Consider the following 15,972-nt stretch of genomic DNA (forward strand, 5'->3'; position numbering starts at 1 on the left):
ATAAATTCAGTAAATGTTTTTGAAGGAGTTTCTAAAATAATCCAAAATGATTCATTGGGTGTAATTTGAGGTGTTATTCGCAAGAGAATTTTACAGTAAAAATTTGAAGCAGACCTATTTTATATACAATGCATACTACATACTATTTTTTAAGTAAAATGCAATGCCGACAAATTCAGCCACTGGCCATCTCTGGCATAGAAGCCACAAGAATATAAATGATTAGATTTTAAACCAACCGAGTGTATTTTGCAAAACAAAATGCATTTTAGTGCCATCTTTGTAGTCACGAAATAAAAATATATTATATCTTTATAAAATTGATTAACATTGTTTTCACCACTTTTTTTTATTAACACAATTTAACCTACCGGTTTCGACAATACCTTGTCATCATCAGGGTTTATTTTAAATCAAAACATAACATTAAAAACATTGAAATACTCTCACCAAAAACTTCCACACACTCCATAAAAATGTGTAGAAAACAGTATGCGTGCGTACTGTTTTTTGGGTGATTCCATTAGTTGTTATTTGGGGTTGCTATGCAATGAATAATAAAAATGACATTTAGGTTTTTTATGGAGTGTGTGAAAGTTTTTGGTGAGAGTATTTTAATGTTTTTAATGTTTTTGATTTAAAATAAACCCTTATGATGACAAGGTATTGTCATAACCGGTGGGTTAAATTGTATTAGTTAAAAAAGTGGTGAAAACAAAGTTAATTAATATTATAAAGATATTATAAAATGTGCCACAAAGTATCTGCGGAAAACATTCAAGAAAAAAATATAAGTATAAAAAATCATATTTTTAACCCTTTCATGTGTTTTAAAAGAGACATTAATATCCGAATAGTGAATAAAAATTAAAATATATTTTTTGTTTAATGTTTTATTAAATAAATTATACAAAAGTTGTGTAACAATCGGTATTGAATTTTAAACAATCGCATATTGCTCATAGAGTAATTCTCGTACTTTAAAATATTCTTCTGTCAGGCAGCCTTCGAGCGAAACATTTCCATTGTCATGCTGAAAAAAAATAAAGGTCTTTGTTACTATGATTAATACTTTAAAGAAAATGAAGGCATGGAAATATACAAAACAATACCCAGAATGAGGAAAATAAAATTGAATCTACGATCCAAGTTTTGAAGTTGAACAATACTAAATATGTACCGCTATACCAATCAAATCCATTTGGTTCTGTATATCTGCAGACTTGTAATGCACAGCATTTAGTCCACTAGCTAAATATGCAGAAATTTGATGGGTCTCATTATTTTTTGCTTAAAATGTGACTAATGAATAGCTGTCACTTTTTGGTTACCTCATTAGGATGATATTGGTTACCGTAGGTTACTTGAACTTTGATGTGTTACTTGAGCCCAGTACAATAAAAATATTTACATCTGTATTTTGTCTACAATAGTGAATATATCAACATAATTCATTGTTTTCCTGACAGGTGACACTTATGGTCACGATACGTAGAACAGGGCTACTTGAACTTTGATGTGTTAAGTCCAGTACAGTAAAAATAGTTACATCTGTATTTGGTCTACAATAGTGAACATATCGACATAATTCATTGTTTTCCTGACAGGTGACGATACTTGTCACAATACGTTCATTATTGTAGACCAAATACAGATTTAAATAATTTTTTCGTAATAGGCTTAAGTAACACATCAAAGTTCAAGTAGCCCCGTTCTACGGTATTTATTTTTCCGGTTTATACTTCTTTCCAGCTTAAGTTTTTGATGTCAAATTATCAAATATATAAAGAGCTAGAAATATTGATTAAATTATAGATAAAAAAACTTATTTTTTACCACTTGAGTACTCTAATGGCAAAAAACAAGTGTTTTATTTATAATGTAAACATATCTTACTACAAAGCATCTCAACCAGTGGCGTGCACAGAGTTTTTAATCAAGGTAGGCAGTAGGGTTGGGTAAGGATGAGGCATAGTAACTACTGGTCGTGTTTCTATATGGAACGAGAGTAATGCAGGGTAGGCACTGCTTTTCTGCCTACATAGAATGCACACCTCTGGTCTCAATATAGATGAAGAAGAATATGGAGGTCTGGGTATTCACAGGGTTTATGATCTGTCATGTTGCCAGGCTGACTTAAGTGATCACTTTATACACAAGTAACACTAACCATTCTAGTCATGATTGACAAAAAATGTATATCTATTATTTACTAAAATTTTTATTTTTTCATTCAAACCCTTATCCGCACGACCAATGGTGCATAGGGCACTGCATCATATAAACGCAGTGTTATCTTGATCGTTAACACATGAAAGAAAGCCTTTCGCTTCCGGTACTAAAAATAGTTGAATTTATTTATTTGTAAATATTATTGCATTCCATCCTCCTCTTGGATGTGAAGGAGGCGAGGAGTGTATCTCAGGACAGAAGAGTGTGGCGTTCCATCCTCTCTGCCTACCCCTGCGGGGAAACGGCGTGATGGTAGTAGTAGTAGTAGTAGTAAATATTATTGACAAATCGTAAATTTAACAACGCATACACAGTGACACTAACTGCCGCCAAATTCCACCGGAGTTATCGTTGGTATAATATCAGCAGCGCTTTTGGCAAAGTATACCAGATTCGATATATCGATTCTCAGCACTCTAACGGTTAATGAGCAAAGACTTACCCTTCTTATGGCAAGAGTGCCATTACAGCACCACAAAACTCCGCCGGTAAACTCAGAGCTGATGTTTGACTTGGACAAGACTTGCTTGAAGTTTGACAACTTCAGATCGTTGATGAAGGAGGCCTGATGTGGCTGGTGCTCCGATACAGGAAGAGGTTCCAGAGTGAATATTTGCTCATCCTCAGGTTTTTCTGAAACAAAATTAAAATGGACAAAATTTAGACAAAAGACTAATATTGTTGACATTTTTCGTTGAAAATATATTGTATTTATTGTTTCGGCATTCACTTTGTGGTAAGACATGATGAAATTGTTAAAGAAAATCACTTGTTTTTTACCACTAGAGTTTATTTTATTATGACTAGTTTCAGAAGCTATACTTCCAATTTTAGGTCTAAATACTGTATTTAAACACTAAAACCACACCTCAGTTTATTTTACTGTTTTTACCACAAATTTTAACTTAAAACAAAGTTTGTATGAAGTGTTTTATTTCATAGTGAATGAAATAAAACATTTACAACATTTCGAGTGTATCCAAATACTTTTTCACAAATCTGGATTATCTTCAATTCTAGTAGTTATTTTTCATATTACTTTTTGACATCTCATCAAAGATGAAGAAGAAACACACGTGTGTAAAGTGATCACTTAAACCAGCCGGTCGTCATGACGGTCGTCAGCCCCGTAAATGCCCAGACTTCCCTATTCTTCTTCATCTTTGATGAGATGTCAAAAAATAATATGATAAATAACTCCTATAATTGGAGATAATTCAGATTTGTGAACAAATATTTGGACACACTCAAATGTTGTATATAGGTTTCCTTGTGTAAAAAAATATTCAAGACATGAAACATTTGTTTTTACAAGAAAATATGTTAGTTATTGCATTAAATATGATAAAGAAAAAAAAAACTCACTCGCCAGATACAGTTCTGTCCGCAGAAACTCACTCCTGGATGGGTTAATTTTTTGTTCATGATATATAATAGTAAAAACACATACCTTTTTCGGTTTCCTCTCCCGTTTCACTGGGAACGGGTTCAGATTCCCGGACCCCGATGATTCCGCTGAGCCAAGCAATCTCCGTTCCGGCACTACCTTTCTGCCAAACTAACCCAGAAACCAGGGCATCAGTCAACCGAACCTAAACAAAATAACAATAAATATTTTAATAAAATTACAAGTTTATAATTTTTTCCACTTTTATTTAATTTTACCAGTGACCGGGTTTCGTCATTATCGACATAATCAGACTAGTGGCCACTTGAATCAAACCACAAAAACCTTAAATCTAATAACATGAAAATAACAGGCAGTGTCAAAAGTCTGCGTAATCGGAGGGCATGTATGACTCGATGCATGGATGTGAAGGAGGCGAGGAGTGTATGTCAAAACAGAAGAGTGGCGTTCCATCCTTTCTGGCTACCCCTGCGGGGAAACGGCGTGATGGTAGTAGTAGTAGTAATAGTGAAAATAACAAAAAAATTTCAACACACTGAGTGAAATAAATTAATTGATTGGTTAACAAGTTTTGCTTTATAAATTTTAAGAACTTTGATCCGTATAAATACTAATTTCAATGTTAGTTTGTTCAGAATCTTACATTTCCTCAAGTTATTCACTGAGGCAGACTGGTGGCCACCCAAATCAAAACACAAAAACCTTAAATCGGCCAAAATCTGTGTATTTTTCAGAATAAGTTATGTATTAAAATAGTATTCATAAATGTACGCGAGAAGAACAAAGAGACACAGTTCATCGACTTTTATTTTGTTTATAATATTGTCCCCACCACATGTAACTACTTTAAAATCGTATATAAGGGGTGGCAGACAAATTTTTGTGTGCTCAGATTAAATAATATTCAAAATGTGTATACGTCGCGCTCGCTCTGTTTTTATACTGGTGTTGCTTTGTTCTTCTCGCCTTAATAAGTTTTGTAATTTTCAATATATTTGTGACCCTATGTTCTTATAACTTTGTGATTTTTTAATAAATAAAAGATTGTCTTCATTTGCGCGTTTCCATCTTCCTCATCACAAGTGTTCCAGTACCGTTAGCAGTAACAACATTAAAACATCAAACAATTTCTAACAAATCACGTGAAACAAATAAATTGTTGAGTAGGTTTTACAATATGATTTTAAATTTCGATATGCATAAATACAAATGTAAATGTTAGTTTATTCAAAACATTAATTCTCCTCAAGTAATTCATTAATTGCTTTGAAAATTTTACACAACATTGCATTTGAATTCATGTGTTTTTTTTTAGAAACAGCTTTTTCTACCGCTATGGCAGCGCCAATTATTGAACACAACAGTAATGTAAAGTAATACATGCAATAATAAACATTGCTCATGGCAGGTAGGGTGCTTCTTGATAGTTGATGTCACTTTACTGGTATTTTGATTATTTTCGATTGCATTATTGTTTCAGGTATTTTTATTTATTTTTAATGCCTTATAAGTGTTGTGAAATGAAACATATTTGAAATGTGTGCTTTGAATTTTCTTTTACAATCACTTAAACCAGCCAAATGCCAAGTCGTAAGCCCCGGAAAGATCAGACCTCTATCTTCTTTTGCATAAAAACGAGAGATGCTTTGCCTCAGTTGAGACACTTATATATTGATACATATTGCTCACTGCTTTCAAGAGTGTCATAGATAAAAAAAACTTGATTTTTCAGGAGAACGTTTTTAAAGTTTAAAAATATAATACAATGTATTATATTTTTAAACTTTAATAAATATCAAGCCACCTATTGAACTTTTTACTGTGCAACAGATCTTTTTAGGTAAAACCTGAAGGTTTTTTTCTCCATTTGAAAAATATTTAGTATATTTAAACAAATAATTAAACAATACCTTTTCTTCAAAATGCAAAAACAACACTTTCTGCCCTGTAGCAAGTAAATATTAAGTTTAAAATATGCCGCTTTTGCTGGGATATAGTACATTTTCTGGGCATTCCGAAAACATGCACAACTGAAAATTGACGATTTTTGATTTATGACGTTTTCGAAAGGAGTGAGCGATATATCATCTGAAGATTGAATTATCAAATGTCTGATATAATAAATAATAATCATAAATGTTACTATTTCAATTACCTGGTAAATGTGTGATTCGGTAGTGGCGTCTACGGTTTCCCCTTTATGGGGTGTGAATACTTTGTTGCACCCTTCGTTGATACAATGTGCTCTGAAAATGTGAATGGCTTGTAGAAATATGTAAAAATCAACTAGTCAATAATGCATGGGTATAAAAACATTAAGATTTTTTATTTTATCCTTTATCTGCACCTGACGGTGCATAGGGACGTCACATTGTTGCTGTGTTATCTTGATTGTCAATCACATGAAGGCAAATTGATCAGTTGTTTGCTTAAGATACCAGTCCAATATGATATATTAATAAATATTAGAGAGAATAATAACTAACATTTAATTAATAAAAATCATCCGCCTCCATAGTATAATGGTCAGTACAGTTGGCTGCCGTTCTGGAACTCCCAGATTCGATTGCCAGGGGGGAGTCAAATAAATATGAATGATTTTTTCACTCTAATATTTATTCAATATTACTCTGGACTGGTACCTGAAGCGGAGGGCTGATCACCTTTCCTTCATGTATTAATGATTAAGATAACACTGCATTTATATGATGCAGTGCCCTATGCATCATTAGGGTGCGGATAAGGGTGTGAAGAAGAAGAATAATTAATAAAAGCTGCACGACCTAACAAAGATACAGGCAAATTGAATTATCTTATAGATCAAGGTCTGGAAGTTGTCCTACCTGGGGCATGTGCTAAAAGGAGAGAAGCACAAGCTATTGCAGTTAATTATGAAACGCATAATACATAGAGGGTTAACAAGGTATGGGCAGAAGACAGATCTCCTGGCTCCGGAATATACGAGATCGGACGCAGATCATGACCGTTATGGCGCTGTTTAAAGCTGCCCAAGACAAGGACATTTACTCTCAAGTGATAGTCGACGTCAGGGGGACCAAACATGACACGCAAAGAAGAAAAATATAAATAATTTCAAAATTATTAATCAGATAAAAAATTTTATCAAGTTGCTTCTGTAGTGTAGTGATCAGAACATTTGGCTGCCTTGCTGGAGGTCCCAGAGAGGTCAAAATTAAAATATTCTAATATAATAGATTTATATTATCTACTGACACTTCGTGATGGAATTGCCTTTTTAATTTATTATTAGATTAAAACCAATATTTTTAGCTTTTCCACTTTTTTATTTGACCAGCGACCGGGTTTCGTCGTTACCGACATCATCAGACTGGTCTGATGATGTCGGTAACGACGAAACCCGGTCGCTGGTCAAATAAAAAAGTGGAAAAGCTTAAAATATTGGTTTTAATCTAATAATAAATTATTCTAATATTCTGATATTTATTACAGGATCCTGCGAGTTTCATGGCATGATCGGGTCACCAACCTAGAGGTCCTCCGACGGATGAACACCAATAAGGAACTCCTACTAACCATCAAGCAGAGAAAGCTTATGTGCTTCGGACACGTCATGAGAAATGAAAAATATCGTCTTCTCCACCTAATCATGCAAGGAAAGATTGAGGGGCGAAGAACTCAAGGACGCCGAAGGACATCATGGCTGAAAAACCTACGACAATGGTTTGGCAGAAGCACCAAATCTCTGTTCCGAGCTGCAGCATCTAAAGTAAAGATAGCCATGATGATCGCCGATCTTCGTTAGAAGTGGCACAAAAAGAAGAAGAAGAATATTTATTAATATTATTCTGGACCGGTACCTGAAGTGTAAGAGTGATCATTGTAAGGTTACTTGTGATTAGTATACGACCCTTATAAGTGTACTGATCATGAAAAAACTGCCCGACAATAATGTGTTAATAAATATGTACCTAAGTGTGTTGACTGATTTGGCGTCACCTCGCAAACAAATGACATTCCTGGCTTTCAGCTGTGAAACTATCTTCAAGAGAGACTCTCCATCAGACCTTCCCTCAAAGTCAATGTACTGGATGGAAGCCTTGACGACAACCTGTTTCTTGTACTCCACACACTTGGTAGGAATTTCAAACTTCTCTTCTGCATTAAAAAAACAATATAGCAATCATTAGTAACAAATTTTCAGAAAACAATGAACGAAAACAAATAGTGTCACCTAAGGTACTGAATTCTTACTGTATGCACCTTATACCTTTGTGGCACAAAGATACAAAGTAAAAAACATCCATCATAAATAGAAGTTACATTTAAATTTTAAAAAAGACATGTTTTGTACAAACAGTGGAACCCCAGAAATCCAAACGAGATTTTGAGAAAAACATTTCTATAATTTTTTTTAAAAAACTCAGATTTAAAAACACATTTATTTTTACATAAAATTATTATACATGTAACCTTATTTTGTGTAAATACATATTATTGAAAAATTAATAACGTACACGGTATACAGTCTGTCTGTACCAATACTTCTACTCAAGAACTATAATATTAGAATGAAATGTAAAAAGTTGCAAATAATGTATACATACCTTAAAAGCAACGTCATTTAGTACTTCATTAACATAAGACTTGAATGAATAAGAAAAAAACAAAAAAGGATTATAATTTCTTTGGCTAATCCGAACTTTTCCAAATCCCACAGCCTTTATTAGTTCGTATTTCCGGGGTTTTACTGCACATATATGCAAAAATCTACAATATTTTATATTTTTTACCATTTTGGTATAAATCAACAATAACAACATAAAAAGTTTTAAAAAATTACCAATTTCTTCAACTTTTTTCACGGGAGGCGGTGCTGGTTTTTCAACTTCTCCGTCTACATCCATTACTTCAGCAAGTCTATAATCTTCCAACTAAAAATGAGACATTTTATCAATAGTTTTTCTAACAGTTAAATAAATAATAGCATAGTTTATTGTTTTGGTATTCTAGTTGTGGATATGATTAAATTTTATTCATCTATGGGTTTAAATAAAAATTGTATTCAAACCCTTAGATGGAAGCCTCTGTAGCGACCGAAACTAGTTATAACAATATAATACTCAAATGGTAAAAAAACAAGTGTTTTATTTATAATTTATAAATATGTAATAAAAACAAAAATGTCAGAACAGATGGTTATCAAGCACTTAACTCCACATAACCAAAGCACAAATCATACTATAAAGTGTAGTACGTAATATGTAAGTAGCATATACAGTGATGCCTTCCACTGTATGTAATACACATAAATAAACTCTAGTAAGTTTAACTGAAATAGTTACTGACCCTAATAATTTCTCCGTATTCATCGCTCTTTGTTTTTTCTTCATAGAATGGGAACATCGCATGTTGCTTTTTATTTGACTTGAAGAAACCAGTGTGCTTCTGAACATCATTCTTTACGATGATATCGTGTTTCCCAGTGATGACAGACATTTCGATTTCCTCATCTGACTCTGAATCAGAACTCAGACCTATTTCTATTTCCCTGTTAGTAAAAAAAAAACAATTCGTAAGTTAAAGAGAAGAACAAAAAAATTAACAAAAAAGATATTTCACTATGAAATTAGGCCAACTGTCATTAACCAAAGAAACACAACCTCAACTAAAAGCAAATTGTAAAGCGGAGATTAAACAATTTTATACAAATATTTTTTTTATTATTTTGTTTACTAAAAAAACATGCATTCTATGATAATTAAACAACCAATATATTCAGAACGGTTGAGAGTCTGATAAAATCGATGAGTATGTATGAGAAGATGCATGAATATGGAAGAGGCGAACAATGTTTGCAACGACAGAGTAGTGCAACGTTATATTCTCTCTATGGTTGTTCTAACATTGATTCTACATTGTATTTCTTTTGATATGGTCCAAATAATATCCCACTTTCCTTATCATTCATGTATTAATCAAAATCAAACCCTTGCCCGCACCCCAATGGTGCATATGTTATCTTGATCGTTAACACATGAAGAAAAGGTGATCAGCCCTCCGCTTCAGGTACCAGTCTATACCAGGTATATTTGAGTGAAAAAATCACCTATATTTATTTGATCCCCTCCCTGGGAATCAAACTCGGGACCTCCAGAATGGTAGCCGAGCGTGCTGACCATTACACTACGAAGGAGGACAAATTCATCCATGTATAATACCACTTAAAAACTCTACTTTACAACTACAACTTTTGGAAAAACTGTAGATTACAATTGACCTAACGCTGGAATGGTTATTCCACAAAATGAATGATGAATGAAAAGGAGTGTTATATTACCATACCACAAAGTGAACAATGCTTTCAGTACACAAAATACAGATAATGTTTTATTGAAAAAACCTGATCATTTGCTGCAAATATTTTACGGAATTTTAAGACAATTAAAATGTAGATTACATGGTATAAAATATGTATAATTACTTTTTTATCTCCTCGTGTACTTTTTGGTGTCTTTTGAATTCATCCAGTTCGGCTCCTTCCAATTTCACTCGCTTTTTAATGAGAATATCCAAGGTCCTATTCCCCCCATTGTCTATTAAATCTCTAGCCAGTGTTCCGGGAGATGTCCTGTAATTAACAAAGGTTGCTGCCATGTAGCGGGTTAACATTATGTTAGAAATATGCCGCTTTTGCTGGAATATAGTACATTTTTTGGGCATTCCGAAAACATGCACAACTGAAAATTGACAATTTTTGATATATGACGTTGTTGAAAGGAGTGAGTGACATGTTAAGTCTGCCTGATGTCGACTATCACTTGAGATTATTCTTGTCTTGGGCAGCTCTAAACAGTGCTTTGACGATTCTGATCCCTGTCCAATCTCGTTTATTCTGGAGCCAGGAGATCCGTCTTCTGCCCACACCTTCTATGTTGTCTTTTTTGCATTTATTTCTTGTCTAATATTAATTTTGATTTCTTACTTGATTGTGAGGACTATGCTGTTTTGCGGCTGTGCTGACCACGCAAGGAACAGATCCCTGGCGAAGCCAGACTCCAAATCGGGACAGCTGGCCAGGACGACCTTGGGTCCCGTAATCTTGTGGACTTCGCTGGCGCTGTAACAGAGCTGGAGGTGACGCAGTTGGAACGGATTGCTGCGGGCACCTTCAAAACTTCGCATCAACTTGTCGCTCATCCATTCAATCTGAAAATCAGGAGGAAATTATTAGAGAACAAAAAGGATAGAACAAAAAAAAGGATTTGATAGTAGGTAATAATTACCACATTGTAATAAAAATTAATAAACCACAAAGTAAAAAAAATAGATGGTGTTTGTTCAGTGTTTAAATGCAAATTATTATTACTGTCATGATAAAAAAATGAATGAATTTTATATCAATTTAACAGTTTTACTGACACATTTTTGCAGTGAAAATTCAAATAATGTACGAATCGGAAATAATTACAAGATAAAATAAATATACTTGTATGACATTAAACATTGTTTGGTTAAATGTAAAATTTACCATGAACAGGACAAATAAAATGCAAATTATTATTACTGTCATGATAAAAAAATGAATGAATTTTATATAAATTTAACAGTTTTACTGACACATTTTTGCAGTGAAAATTCAAATAATGTACGAATCGGAAATAATTACAAGATAAAATAAATATACTTGTATGACATTAAACATTGTTTGGTTAAATGTAAAATTTACCATGAACAGGACAGTTTTTGTTTAAAATTAAAAATAAAATAAGAATTCTTAGAGAATGCAACGGACATTCACTTAGTGAAATACTTCAGGGTAATTTGGTGTAAGAATTGCGACACCATTTAGTACAATTTATATTGAATTTATTCCAGTCACGTTAGCCAGTGAAGATCTCGGAGGTATTGTGAGATGTTGGGGAATTTCGACACCCCTGTGATGAGTCTTGCTACTACAATGAAGACAGATTGTAGTATTTTCATTTGTCTGATTGGTATTTTGGAAGACTTGTGTAGATTCTGTAGCAATACGCATTGTTTTTATGTAGACGTACGCATTGTTTTTACGTATTTTATAATTAAAAAATCTTTATGGCTATAAAGTGTATTATTTTAAATGATAATGGGAGATCAGGACTAAGACAAGGATTGCCATTGGCATTTCCAGCAGTAAAAAGCAAAATATTTACTTGTGACTTGGCGAACTCCACGACGTTATACCCAACGTTGCTGACAAGAACTAGGGAGTACGCTATCAACCCCGACTCTTTGTTCCTCCAGAGCTGATCCAACATGTGTGCCAACTCCAGCACTCTTCCTGCCGTGTCCACAGCCACCAGCACCGACCCGCCTTCCCTCATGGTCGTCAGGATTGTTGCTATTGGATGAAAAGTCGATTTATTAAAACAGTTTTTCGACTGTTATTTCCGAATTAAAAATAAGGCTATTTAACAGATTTACGTAAATGAAATTTGATCTATGGTATTCTATTTTTTTTTTAATATTTTTTTCCGGATTGAATATTATAAATGTGTTATTCATACATAAAGAGTCTATGGTAAAAAAATACATATTTATCGAAGAAAATATATTTTGATCTCCTTAATCCGATCCCCTTGACTGCTTGGTAAAAAGCGAGGATGCACCACTACACCAATAGAATGTGTTTCAACCCTTTGCGTGATGAATTTTAATGAAGATTTTATTTAGAAAAGGGAGAATTTTTTTTATTATTTCTTATAATGAAATAATGCATTATTGCAAGGCATTCAATAACAAGTTTTTATGTTTTTATTGAATGTTTAAACTAAGAGAGTTTTGAAAACTGATATTAGATACACAAAGGTTTTCCATCTAGTATGTATTTCTAACCCATAATTCCATCATGATCTACTACTACCCCTTTACTATGGTAAAATTAGTTTGTTTTTTCGCCAGGGCGCCCGTACCAGCTACAGACAGATCTGCAAAGGTCTACTTTTTATTGTATTTCCCAAAAAGTCTTTTATGCTCGTATGTGGTACGGGAAAATCAGCCAAAGGTTAAACACCACTTATACTAAAACAATCAAAAACTTATATAGAATCTAGTCTTTTAAAATGAACAATATTAAATAATTAGATATCACACTTACTCATCAACTTTTCATCTCTCATCCTCCTTCTGGCTTGTTGGTACGTAGCATTCAGAGCATCGGTGATAAGTACAGTCGGCCTGAGCAGTTTATCCAAATCACAGCCGTTGAGATGTCGTTCTTTCTTGTGGTTGAAATCTGTTGCGTACACAATATCTTCCTCCCCTTCCTTCACAATCTTCCAAATGGTTCCTCCAATCATGTGACCGGCGGGTAATGGTGTTATAGTCAACCCCAATCCTTTTCCTGAAACAAAATAACAAAATGTTATTTTACAACAATTATAATGGATATTTTTTTAATTTATGTATGATAATTTTTTATCGATATCCACACTGATGTTGCATAGATGTCAACCTGATCATTATTTATATAAAGGCAAAGTGATCAGTCCTACGTTTTAGATTCTCGAAAACAGGAGTGGAATATGTATACTTCAATATCTCAGAATTAAAACATTTTTTTAAATGCAAAAACCTCTACAGCATTAATGCCAAAGAAAGTAATTTTACACAAAATATATTTTATCTGATATCTTAACATAGATGAAAAGATTGTATTGATGGGAATGTATGTCTGGAACATTGAATTTGTTTGAATATTTGAACTGTTCTCAAAAATAGGTATAAAAGATCCAAATTAATTTTTCAATTGTTTCTTCAAATTTATTGTAACACGTGTTTCAATGCAATCCACATCATTTTCAACACCGTATGTGAACTTTATTTACTAGGTAAATACAACTAATAAAATTTATTGTAACACGTGTTTCAATGCAATCCACATCATTTTCAAACACCGTATGTGAACTTTGAATTTGTCTGAATATTTGCAAAAATAAGTATCAAAAATCCAAATTCTATTTTCAAGTATTTCTTACCAAGAGATATAGAAGTTTTGACAGAAAACAGCATAATAACACATAAAAGTGAATAATTATCCCTTTGCAAATTTTCTGCATAGTAAATAACATCACGAAACTCGCCTCTTAGCCAGCATCAGCATTGTACCATTCATCGATTATAATATTCAAACTCAATACATAATAAGATTATTTTTTTAGAAAATAAGTATTGCGACTGTAAATACCTTTTAGCGATACGCTTTGATTGTATTTCAACTGCTCCATTTTATCAAATGCAGAATCGACATCATCCAGCGTGAACAGGTCAAAGTTCTCCATGTTGTGGCGGGATTGGTACAGGTCATACATGAACATCTGTCCCATTTTATAAACTGGCAGGGTGGCGTATATTGGACAACTCAAGCCCAGCTTACCCACAGCATAGGGGAGGGCTCCCAGATGTAACGGGTCGGGGTAGGAGAGCAACACCGCATCGATACTGTTCACATATCTGGAGTAAAAGAAGACCGATATTTATTTATTTAAACTTCATGTACAGAATAGAAATAAATACATTGGCGGGCTATAAATTGGGCGGGTATTATACATTTTTAAACGATAAATTACCCAAAATTTTTTAAGGATAAAATAGTGTCAAACAAATTTTTTTATGAATATATTATTAGAAATAAGGATAAAATAAGACTGCCATTGTTGAAAAAAACCGAGTCACAAAATTGTTTCATGTATAAGGGTTTGAAAATGAATGAGATGCCTAAATGTATGAAGAATGAAAAGAGTCTGAAAGATTTTAATAATAAATATTTTCTTTACTGTAAGAAGATGTAAATATATATACATGATGTAAATTAAGTGTAAATAATAGTTTATATTAGAGTAATATAGGTTAACTAAGGAAATTAAAAATTAAAAATGAAAAAAAAACAGTTTCTTCCAACCATCCAAAAACAGACTAGTGATATTGGTCAAAATGTTTAGTACCATATATCGCTGTTTGCAATCAGAGGGTAGATAGTACTTGAACATTGTAAAAAACATAAATTACAAATTGATGATAATAAGGAGGCAAAGTAAAAGGGTAGTTCAGGGAAGGAAGTGGCGGGAACAACTAAGGGAGGAGGTTTGATGGACAGTTAGGATTCTAATGATAGATAGTAATGTCTCAGATGTTTCTTAAAAAGTTATTACATATCATGTGATTCTCTATGCTCCATGTATCAATCAAGACCTGTTTTGACGAAGGTGAATTAATGGCAGAAAAAAAGATAAAAAGAAAGCTTACCTTTTCAACTCTTTGATAATTTCCATATTAAATTTTTCATCCCAACCGCAATCCAGCAAAAACCTAAACTCATCAACTTGGAGGATATAACACGGCGGGGACTCATCCATAGCTCCAGAAATAGCGTGTAATTTGATAATGGACGTCATTTTTGAGTCAGTTGTAAAACAGAATATAAAGAATCTTCGAAATGTTTAGACCACAACCTATAAAATCGTCGATCGTAAAAGCGGTACCATTTGTAGTAAAAAATTAAAATATATAAACTGGACCAGACGGGTAAATTTTTAGAGAATTTTTACATGTTTACGGGTTTTCTATCTACTCTTATCTGGTAATCACAAATCAGGACAACGTCAACAACGATAGCGCGAAAACACAACGCGCAACCGGCAACAAATTTTGACAGCTGAGTTTGGTTGAGTTGCTTTTATCTATGGTTTTCTAATAGACATAAATATAGTCAATTTTAACTTACATTTGTAAGTTCCTACCTTATTAGTGAACATGAAATAATCCGACATCTTATACCTAGGAGGATAATATAATTTTTGTCCCATACGTGTTACAAACATAGAAATAATTTTAATCTGATGCAAATTTCATATTCAAATATCCTGGTTGGCTCGGAAGATTTTTGAAACGACTAACACGTTTTGGCGTCGAATGGGTAAAGTTTTACTACTACTATTACTACTACCATCACGCCGTTTCCCCGCAGGGGTAGGCAGAGAGGATGGAATGCCACACTCTTCTGTCCTGACATACACTCCTCGCCTCCTTCACATCCATACATCTAGTCATACATGCCCTCCGATTAAAATTGATTGAGTAAAGTTTTCACAAAGAAAATTCGATTTTGTTTGGTCAGGTTTAGATTTTGATTTTAACATTTTATTTTTCACCTAGCGAATGTTATTCGAACTTGCCTAGAAAATTTTGCATCCATTCTTAGCTTTTCTGACAATGCTGATATTATTTTTGCAAAGATTGTAATAGATGTCACTAGTCGTCGTAAATACTGTCCTAAGGTTGGTATTCAATTTGTTTTTTTTTATAGTTGAGTCGTT

The 15,972-nt window shown here is 33.2% G+C and overlaps 1 protein-coding gene across 1 annotated transcript; it reads right to left on the minus strand.

The window, feature by feature from the left end:
• Window positions 1–880: 880 nt before the first annotated feature.
• Window positions 881–15,313, minus strand: LOC148300607 (putative cleavage and polyadenylation specificity factor subunit 2). Its single transcript, XM_088274543.1, has 13 exons — window positions 14,903–15,313; window positions 13,845–14,110; window positions 12,756–13,001; window positions 11,812–11,999; window positions 10,605–10,828; window positions 10,104–10,250; window positions 8,969–9,170; window positions 8,463–8,553; window positions 7,591–7,777; window positions 5,796–5,886; window positions 3,683–3,824; window positions 2,675–2,865; window positions 881–1,033 (listed from the first exon to the last, which is right to left on the minus strand). Exons 1-13 carry the CDS (start codon window positions 15,049–15,051, stop codon window positions 941–943), a joined length of 2,217 nt encoding a protein of 738 aa, XP_088130669.1. The 5' UTR covers window positions 15,052–15,313; the 3' UTR covers window positions 881–940.
• Window positions 15,314–15,972: the final 659 nt, after the last annotated feature.

The sequence above is a fragment of the Brachycentrus maculatus genome, unplaced genomic scaffold, assembly GCF_059751285.1.
Source record: "Brachycentrus maculatus isolate JH-2025_06_01 unplaced genomic scaffold, ASM5975128v1 h1tg000687l, whole genome shotgun sequence".
Classification (NCBI taxonomy): Eukaryota; Metazoa; Arthropoda; class Insecta; order Trichoptera; family Brachycentridae; genus Brachycentrus; species Brachycentrus maculatus.

Bases quoted from the DNA above. Each gene is read 5' to 3' on its own strand.
- LOC148300607 (XM_088274543.1), bottom strand. From the start codon at position 15,051: ATGACGTCCATTATCAAATTACACGCTATTTCTGGAGCTATGGATGAG. The intron at 12,000-12,755 runs GTAAGTGTGATA...TTCATCCAATAG, and splicing joins GAGAGATGAAAAGTTGATGA to CAACAATCCTGACGACCATG. The intron at 10,251-10,604 runs GTAAGAAATCAA...TGTTAATTACAG, and splicing joins AGCATAGTCCTCACAATCAA to GACATCTCCCGGAACACTGG.